Source organism: Copadichromis virginalis, linkage group LG15, assembly GCF_057382275.1.
Source record: "Copadichromis virginalis isolate Kocher_CV1m ecotype Utaka linkage group LG15, C_Virginalis_male_GT1.1, whole genome shotgun sequence".
NCBI classification, from domain to species: domain Eukaryota; kingdom Metazoa; phylum Chordata; class Actinopteri; order Cichliformes; family Cichlidae; genus Copadichromis; species Copadichromis virginalis.
Window position 1 is genome coordinate 26,235,807 of NC_140632.1, and position 10,494 is coordinate 26,246,300.

The window sequence follows — 10,494 nt, forward strand, 5'->3', positions numbered from 1 at the left end:
GCCGTGGTTTGCATAGAAGACGCTGACTTTTCTCAAAACTCGCCCCAGCTGCTCACTGAGTAGTTGTAAAGCTGTCAGGGAAAAAACAGAAAAGAGTCACTGAAGTGGATTTGTGATGCTGCAGAGCTCTGTCTGTGCACTGCTGAGTAAAGCTGAGGTCCCTGTGCTCTCTGCAGGTCTCATTATTAATGTAAAGAGATAATAAAATCTTATTCTTTCAGAATTTGTATGTGTCTTGGGCAGCTATCCTCCCCTTGCCTCCAGTTCTCCACTTTGCGCTCTACCCTCCAACATTAAAACACCGACACCTTGTGCAGCGGTCCACGAGCTACAGACACTCTACAGGCATACCTAACCCAGCAGACTCTCGTTGTTCTTGTCATGAAGTCGTGTTTCTTTCATGAACATTATCATTTCCTGTGATGATACTCAGATTTCCTCCTTTCACTCATTTCAGTCTGACTTCACCTTCAGGGGAACAGGACGCTCAGCTCACTTTTGGATCTATAAATTAAATTTTAAAAAGCAGTGAAGGTAAAAACTGAGTGTGTGTGTATGGTGTGTGTTGTCTCTTCAGCTCTTGTTGCCAGAGTAACCGCTGTAGAAAGGAGGAAGAAAATTGGCACATTTATCATAAATTTACAGCTTTTTAAAACCTTTTAAAAACTCTGCATCTATTTGGAGACTGAACAGCTTGCCTCACCAAATGACATAATTTCAGACCTTTGAAGGCTTTAAACACTCATCGCTCAGTTCACCTAATGGTCACTGAGGAGCTGAAAGCTGGTCATGTGAGGATATTTCAGGCTCCGGTTGCCTAGGTGAACTTCTAACGTGTTTATTCACAGGTCGTATGTCAATCAACAGTGTTTTTCACTCTTATTGGACGTCTCTTGAGTCGCTCCCCGTAAAGTTCATCACTAGCTGGGTTTTGACTATCTAAGAGGGAGATAACTTGTGGTGGTGGCATTCTGTTTCAGCCCTACACTTGAAATCAGAGAGCTCTTTAAAACAACCTGTTTATTCAGAAATATAGTGTGATAAATATATATATGCACAACTTTGTAGTATCTAGAATAAAAGCATTTCTACCAGTAAAAGAGGAGAGACTGTGCAGCTGAACACACGCAGCGCTCCCTGTCCTTTGTTTTTTTTAATTTATTTATCATATAATCATATAATCCTATCATTATTTTTATTATTTTTTTTATCAGTAATATAAAAAAATCCTCCTGCACAGTTACTGTCACGTCAGGCAAAGAGCATCGGCAGGAACATTTAGACCTGATGTTTCCATCTGCAGCACAGAGACAGAGTCAGGCTTCTGTTAATTACATTTAAGACTTTTAATCCCGACTGAGGAACCTCTGAAGACCTGCAGAGACCCCGAAAGAGCTGGGGGCCTGATGAAGCCCCGGAGTTTTTAACTTCACTCTCGGCTTTCATAGTCAGTGTGAGCGGCAGGACATTTAAACACACATACAGGACAGGAGCTCACAGGGTTTTAGCTTAAACTCTCACCATCCATTCGGAAAGCTTGAATACTTTGATGTCAGAAGCTGTAAGAAACTGCTGGTGGTGGGAGGGCTCTGTATTTGTTCCCTTGAATTTGAGACATTTTTACATACAAAAACCTCTGAGCTTTTTATATTTCTACTCCTTGGATCTTGTTTGATTCCCTTTTCGTGTCCAGCCTGTCCCAGTTTCATCTCCGTGCTTTGTTACCCTTTTCGTCTCCCCAGTTTTGTCCCCGTGTCGTTCTGCTCTCTGTGTTTTTGTGGTTTTCCTGTCTTGGCTATGTCTTTCGTCCTGGTATTCATCTCTTTCCTGCGATCGTCAATCTGTGTTTCATCCTTTTATGCCTATCTAGTTACATCGTGTTCAACTGTGCTCCCAGGGGTGTCTACTCTGTCCTAATGTTCTCGTGTCTATATATTATCTGCATCTATATACATCTCCTGCATCTGGTCTTTGTTGTGTCCTCTCTCAGTGTATTTTCTCAGTGACTGTTTTTGCTTTTGTTTTCTTTACCTTTCTGCATAAAAATAAATCAGTGATTATTCTATCTGTGAATCCTGCATCAGTTTCATTTGCCCCGTATCTTCGCATTCAGGGGTTAAAATAGCCTTCACAATAACTACAGTTATGTGCAGAGTAATCTCTAGTGGGATGAGGTTGAGACGTTTTATTGATTGAATCAATAAGAGGAGGTAGGAGGAGGTCGGGGTGGATGAAGGGTTTACAGCCATCGTGCACCATGTTTGCTCAACTGAAAAAGAGATGCCAGAAAAAGAAAAGAACCAGAAAACATTTTTATAATGGTTCAGACAGTTTAACCATCAAGATATTAATTATTGACCCAGCACGGTGGCACAGAGGTTAGCACTGTTGCCGCACAGCAAGAAGGTCCTGAGTTCAATTCCACATCAGGCTGGGGTCTTTCTGAGTGTGAATGGTTGTCTGTCCCTGTGTGTTAGCCCTGCAACAGACTGGTGACCTGTCCAGGGTGTACCCCGCTTTTTGCCCTATGACAGCTGGGATAGGCTCTAGTGCCCCCCGCGACCCTGAAAAGGATGGATGGATGAAAAATCTTCAAATCTTGTGAGCCAAAAAATCTACATCAGCCTTATAATTTCTACTTATTTAAGCTATCTGTCTTTGACTTAAATGTTTAACTTCCTGTAATACCATTAATTTTGCTTTGGGATAAATATTTACTGATATTTCACCAACAACACAGAACTACTGTGACATGGAAGAAAAAACATCTATTAGCATGTTTAGGCTGACTTTAAAACAGAGCATTTCTAATTAAACTGAAATGAAGCTACTTTAATAATTTTTATGATGAAGGTCAGTGTAACACACACACACACACACACATACACAGAGAGAGAGAGCGAGAGCGAGAGTCGTGTTTTAATATCCTTGTCAGGACATCTAATTGAAATAATAATAATAATAACTTTATTTATAAAGTGCTTTCAAATAAAGTGCTGAACAGCAATCTGACGATAAATAAGACAAATTTTTAAAAAAATACAGTTAAAACCCAAACAACAGTTCGCCCTATGACAGCTGGGATAGGCTCCAGCGCCCCCCGCGACCCTGAAAAGGATAAGCGGAAGCGAATGGATGGATGGATGGACAGTTAAAACCTGATAAAACAAAAGAGAATAGCAATTAAAACTTTAGCCATAGAATTAAGTCACGAAATAATGCTTTCCCCAGCCGCTAACTAACCATCAAAAATGAATGCTTAACCCTAACCCTCAGCCTAAACCTGACCATAACCTGACTGTAACCTTGACATTAAACCACATTTTGAGTGTCAAATATGCCTTCAGGATTTTGGTCCCCATAAGGTCTGTTGGTTCCCACAAGTACAGTAAACTTCTAATTTTTAGTCCCCACAAAGATATTAATACACATCCACACTCACACACGCTCACACACACTCTCAGGCTGTGTGTGTTGAGCATAGATAAAGCACTTCATTTATAACCCCCGCTGGTTGCTGACTGATGGCTGATGGAGCCTGGGGTGGGGGTGGGGGGGTTGTTTCTGCCAGATGGTTTGATTCAGCTCCAAACTATTATCACTGTGACTGAGGGGTCAAAGGTCAAACTGTCTACTTTAATGTGAAGCTAATTTCAGCTGTGTTGGGTGAAAGAATGAGGAATTGCACGGCTCTGTGGATACTGAGGAGGAGTCAGAGGAAATCCTTCCACTCTTCTTCATTCTTCCTCCTCATCGAGTCGGCTCACATCAGCAGAGTGTGAAGCAAAGATATCCACCCACACTGCTGAGCTCACACAGATTTATCACGTTTCTCCATCAGAGAAACAAACCACTGAGAAATCAGAAAGATGTTCCTGAATGAAAACGGCAGAATGAAAACGCTCATTTATTTATTTAGATTCATTCCCAAGTGATTACTGGCAACATTTTTATTTAGGCTGCTTTATGCCATAAATACACACTGATTCAGTGTGTGTTTTCATACAGAAACCAGTACATTAATTTTAAAAATATAACACAAGTAATTTACAAAATGTAAATTACAGGTGCATGAAAAGAAAAATCAATTAAATTTTATATAAAGTCGGTAACCATCCAGGTCGTCACAGTCTTGTCTCATCACAGAGGCCTCTTTGGTTAGCGTGGATTCCCGGGTGTTTCACCCCCGCTGGGTGGGGGACATCCCCACGGAGGTGGTCCTGAAGATCGTTGACCAACGAATCATCACAAGGTGTGAAAATTTTAACAATAATCTTGATTATGATAAATGCAAACAGATTTTTTTAAGTTAAACAAGCAACTGTAAAACCAAATTTAAACTCTCCCCATCCAAACAAGTCATAGAGACAAAATGATCTTTAAATAAAATAAAATAAAATAAAAATAATTTAAAATAGCGAAAATGCTTCTTTTTAATTAAAACAAAAGAATTTACAAAAAGCTGCACAAAGAAAACAATATATAAATAAAATGAAAAAATGTGAGAATTATTAAATGTAAAATACAAAAGATAAAAATAAAATTAATTTCTTTATTTTTGTCTTTAAACAAGTAGAAAAGACAGAAAACAAAGCTGCTCGCCAGTAATCAGACTTCCTGAACAACAGCAGAAAAACACAGCATTAAAAGAAAAACCTTAAAGGACAGAAAAGCAGCTTCTCAGTTTGTCCTCTGCAGCGTTCAGACATTCAGGCCCGCGGGCGGCCACTCAACCCTCCAGAGACCCGCCTCTAATAGCCCGCTGCCTGGTTTCACATCGCTGAGCAACACGGCAAGCGGCTGGATGTTAAAACAGGCTGTTCAGCATGTGCACGAACACAGAACAAGAGACCCAAACACTGCAGGAGGCTCGAAACACTTGATGTAAAGGAGCAGAACAATCTGAGGATCAAACAGCTCAAATAAATGATCAAGAAAACACCAAACAGCTTCTATAATATGAGGATGTACAAGTAACGGGACAAAATGAAAGACACAAACATGGCCTCTCACAATTATCTGAACATTTATAGATCAGTCAGAGATCTGGGACGACACGCACAGACGTTCATTAATAAATTGGACTGTTGGGAAATCTGGCGGTGCATTCAAGGACACTCCCACATCTAAGATTTAATGTCATAAAATGCAGGAAATAACCAAATCGTTACCGACAACAGCCCATAGAAAAGCATGACAGTGTTTCTGATTCAGTCAAACATGAATCACAGAATAAAAAGCGTTTCCCACTCAGGACAATAAACACCGCCACAGAGAAAAGACAGCTCAGCGCTGCAGTGCTACATTTATTATTATTGTTGTTATTATTATTAGTAGTAGTATTAGTAGTAGTATTATGTCACATGAAAGGAGTCGGCCTTCATCTGTTACTTTTGTAATATGACCTTAACCTGCATCAGTTTTACTGACATCATTTGTTTATTAGCATCTCGCCTCTGTCTGTTTTATATTTTGAATATTTTAATATTTTATTTTAAAGTTTCACACTCTCCTTTATAAAACACATGATTTATGTATGATATAAAATTATTAAGTTATTTTTTTTTAACAGGGCAAATTAAGTATATAATAAATATAAATAAATCTGAAATTATGGAAATACAATAAATATTATTGTATTTATTCACTCTGCAACTCTGTGCAGAGTGAATAAATATTTTTACACGAGTTCCTTAAACAGACGTTTACAAAAAGAGATTAAATTGTTCTTTTATCACTTTATTAAAATGATTCAGTAGATTTAGTTCTTTTCCAACCACAATTAGATCCCCAAAAAACCTGCATAGAAAAATGAACATATTGTGTTAATGTCACCAAATATTAAATATTCAACACGGAAAGCCTGAGTAGGCGAGGTCACCTGTGTCACCTGCCGTCGTCGGTGATGATGTCACAGCGGCTCGTGTTCCGAAGGCCAGATTTGGGCCAGGGAGCAGAAATGTGCCCACATCAACGCCGCAGCACCTCGCCGTGTGACCATGGTGATGACATCACCTCTGCGGTTCTCTGGTGGGAAACGCAATCGACTCTATTGTGTTTTTATCCATTTCTACTGTTTCTGTATCAACAGAACAACATTAATTACGCGGTGATGATGGCGGCAGTGACGCTAGTGTGTCTTTAAACTTGTGTTTTCCCACCGGCTGCAGAAACCCGACATATGTTTACAGGAAGCCGGTCGTGTCTGTGCAGGTCTGAGCTGATAAAGCCAGACTGAGGATTATGGTAATAACAGGCTGCCACCGACTGACTGACTATAGAACGGGTGGGCGGGCTGCAGACTCTTATCAGCGTGTTGCAGTGGGCGATTCTTCACGTGGTCACGTGACGGGCGACACCTCGGCTCACAATGCAGCCCCATAAAGAGAAACTGCTCCACGGTTTTATCTCCAAACCAGAGAAAATGACTCAACGCCGCAGCGTGATTGTTTTAAAAATGTGGCATGTTCAAAAGCGAGGACTCAGACATCACATGTGATCGCTGATAATCAGTAATTACATTTTCCTCCGTGGTTATTGTCAGCTTCAGAGGGGGTGCTGTGTTTTTTCAAAAGCCTGCGAAAGTCCCAAAAAAAACAAACTGAGACAAAAATGTAAAGAAAAGAAAGTGAAACAAACATTTTGAGGTAAAAATCAGATTTCGTGCAGTCAGAGGAGAATATTTCAGCGGCGTTGTGGAGCTGACGCACCCCGCCATCAACTCATCAGATAAGAACGCCGCTCTGCAGCTCCTTCGGCCGAGCCAGTGACCTTCAGGTGATGGAGGCGGAAACACATTTCCTGGAGCAGACTTTTTTCAGAAGGACAGTTTCTTCTGTTCACAGTGAGATTGCGGAGAGGACGCCTTGTGTTTCCTTTCAGGACGCAGAATGGGATGAAACTGTATGTACAGTTGCCAAGGAGACAGCAGGCAGAGGGGTAGTTAGAGGCTGTTCACCAACACGCCCTCTGTTTTCATTCACGTCGCTTCCCTGCTTCATCTCCAGCAGTCACTTGAGGAGACGCTGGCAGAGCCCGGTGAACTTTTCAGAGGAGTACTCCTGTTCGTGGTCCGGTGCTTACTCCATCCAGGAGACAACTTCACTCCAGCAGAGTTCCGAGTTTCTGCTCTGTGTCTTTGCAGAGGGAGCGCTGCTGCAGCTTTAAAGGGACATAATTGAGTGTCAGTGATCACCACATCAGCTAATGCAGGCAATCATCGAGCTCGACCCCCAAACAGAGACACAGATTCCCATCAGCAGCCTCAGCTGTGTGCCCGTCACGCTCCCACGCTCACTTCAATTCTCATTTCTCTTCTGGTTGCAGCTCGCTGGAGCCTGAGCTGAGGAATTATCTGCTGTCAGGACCTGCCCGGGACAGAAGTAGGGGGGGTGAGCCATGCTGTCCGCCGCTATTCAGATCCTGGCATTCGCCCTGGCACTCCTGGGCGTCCTCGGTGCTGTCGTGGCCACCCTGATGCCCAACTGGAAGGTGAGCATCAACGTGTGGACCAGCATCATGACCCCGATATCGCAGATGCAGGGTCTGTGGATGGATTGCGTGTGGTACAGCTCCGGCATCTTCAGCTGTACCGTAAAGAACTCGGTGCTGTCGCTGCCGCCGCACCTGCAGGCCGCGCGGACTGGCATGGTCCTGTCCTGCGTAGTGGCGCTGTTCGGACTCTGTCTCGCCACTTTGGGGCTCAAATGTACTCGCTGGGGGGGCAGCCACAGAGCAAAGGGGCACACAGCCATCGCTGCGGGGGGCTGCTTCATCCTGGCCAGCCTCCTCTGCCTCGTACCCGCGTCCTGGTTCACCAACGAAGTCATCACTGCCTTCCTGACCACAGACCTACCGGACAGCAGTAAATATCAGCCCGGCGGAGCTCTGTGCGTCACGTTCATCTCTGCTGGATTCCTCCTGGCCGGGGGGGTCATTTTTTGTTTGTCGTGTCCCGGAAAGAGAACGAGGCGACCGGATTGCGCTTCCCCCGCCGACCCCGACAGATTCACGCTGCACCCAGATGAGCGGAGGAGGCGGGGGCTGCAAGTAGAACGCAATCAGCCGAAAAACAGAAAGAAGACGGTCCAGCTGCAGGTAGACAGCGTGAAGCTGGAGAAACCCACGCCGCGCAAGAGACAGGAGCATCACTCGTCTCCATCCAAACTCCCTCAAACAGACATCAAGGACAGCTACAGCCTGCAGGAGTATGTCTGAAGCTCACGGCTGTACTGAAACGTGGAGCTGAAGCTGAGGCGCTCTGGCTCGTTTGGAGGGGGAGGTGTGTGTACATGGGAAAATTACCAAATGTTGGAAATTACAGATTGTGGGTTGAGTCGAAAGTCTCAGCAGCAGAGAGAAAAAATCTGCAGACTGTAAATCCTTTAAAAACTGCCTGCCACAGCTTTCTGATACCAAAGGCCTAAAGGCAAAAATACTGAACCTGCTGACTATGAGAAAAGAAAAAAAAAACAGACATTCAAGCTGTGACTGAAATGGAAAAGCCATCATTTGACTTTATTTTCCAGCTGCAGCTGCAGTCTGCCTTCATACACTCAGCCATGCACTAACAGGGCCGGCCCAAAGCTTTCTGGGGCCGTGACAGGACTTTAAAAGCCAAACCCCCCACCACACACACACCAAACGCTGCATTACACTTCAGAAAGAAATGTTGGCCATACATTTTAATAATACTGTGTAGATGATGTTTATGTGATGTTCAGATACATCATCGGATTGTGAATCTAAAATTTTAAAATAATGTCAAAAAGTTGAAAAAAAACCCTGTTTGTTTGAATCAGCACATCCAGCTGAGGCTGTTAGTTTGGCAGATTTAAACTAAAGCCTGACCTCAGAGTGAGGCTCAAAGTCACCCGTCACTTCATACTGTGAAGTCTAAGTCGTTCATTTTGCTGTACATATCACACAAAGTGATAATTATTGGTGATCAAACTTAAGAACCATCAACATCAAAATGACATATTTTTCCCCCTGTGGTGCTGCATGTTCCTAAAAAACAGAAATAAATCAAAAGATCACACTAACAGTTCAGGATCATCTTATTTTAAAACATGCAGCCGATCAAAAAAAGCTTTAAGCAGTTTCATCACCACAGCAACAGCTCCGCCTGCTTGTCACTGTTTGTTCAGTGTGAATGAAACACGCCGAGTGCTTTCAGATCCATGACATCCACATTTAAAAAACAAGAGTAAGAACAGGATTGGATCATCTGCAGCTAGTTTTCAGTAATATCCAGTAAACAGGCTGATTCCAAATCAGCTGTTTGTTATCACAGAAAAAACACTTTGACAAGTCCAAGTGATTCTATCAGTGTTTTTATAATTACTGAGAAAGTAATCACTAGGTTTCTCAAAGGGCTGAACTTTTAGTCACAGAATATTAAAACTGTGGAACATATGAAGGGAATTTTAAAACACCTTAAAACGTCTAAAAACAGCCGAACAAACTTGATGAATTTTGCTACTTTGTATATTTTTGAGGTCCTCGAAGTTCAAACCCAGAAAATCTGTAATTTAATTTAATGTAACTCATTTTATCCACTTCACTCATTTTTACTTGGTTACACAGACACTTCCTCCATGTATATCATGGCATGAAATGCAGCAACAATATTCATTTTAATATTTTGTCAGTAGCATTCTTGCTCATCACTGTGTGTGATAATTGCTTCATACCAGCTGCTAAGCTAATTATGCTAATAAAGCTGACTGTAGCTGTTTTGCTAGATAACAGCACAGCCGTGAACCACAATGAAATCTGCCACAGAACGTTAGCAGCATTAGCAATATTAGCAACAGTCGACTCGCCTAACAAGAAATTAGCAAATAACAGCATGTTAGCTAATGTCACCCATAAAACTTTATTAGAATTCAATGATAAAGTGAATAAAGTGACTAAAAGTCATTGAATGGCATCTTCCATGAGTCTGGTTCTGATTTTGATGGACAATGATTTTTGTTTTGTTTAGTTCCTTCTCTTTTTTCTTCTTTAACACAAGGAGATGGTGAGTTTAAAAAAAATGTATGTCATAGCTCACCCTGCTCATGGTCCATCATAGTTCACAGATTATTGTCTGTAACATCACAAACATCACCTTTGGCACAATTTCTGAAAAGACCCATTAACTGATAACTGTGTGCAAGTTTCATTAAAATCATATCAAAACTGTAGAAGACGTAGGAATCGCTGTGAGTTCTCACTGGTCCTTCGGCCAGATGAGCTAAAGAACAATTTTAAAAACTATGTGGTGAGAATAAAATTATTAAACAAAAGTTTATTTTAAAAAACTGTTGCCTAAGTAATATTTTATTTTAGTTTATTTGTATTTTCCATCTAATTATTTGAGACTTTTGAGTTGATTTAATCTGTAATGCACAAAAAAAGCTGCCTTACTTCATGAGAAATATCCTGTGATTCACAGCAAATCTTTCTGGGAGGATTAGCGACACCAGTAAAATAAAGTGTTAAGCACTG

At 41.9% G+C, this 10,494-nt stretch overlaps 1 protein-coding gene across 1 annotated transcript; it reads left to right on the forward strand.

The window, feature by feature from the left end:
- The first annotated feature begins 7,078 nt into the window (after positions 1-7,078).
- Positions 7,079-9,865, forward strand: LOC146692575 (claudin-20-like). Its single transcript, XM_085432724.1, has one exon. The coding sequence runs from the start codon at positions 7,399-7,401 to the stop codon at positions 8,215-8,217; it is 819 nt and encodes a 272-aa protein (XP_085288850.1). The 5' UTR covers positions 7,079-7,398; the 3' UTR covers positions 8,218-9,865.
- The last annotated feature ends 629 nt before the right edge of the window (positions 9,866-10,494 follow it).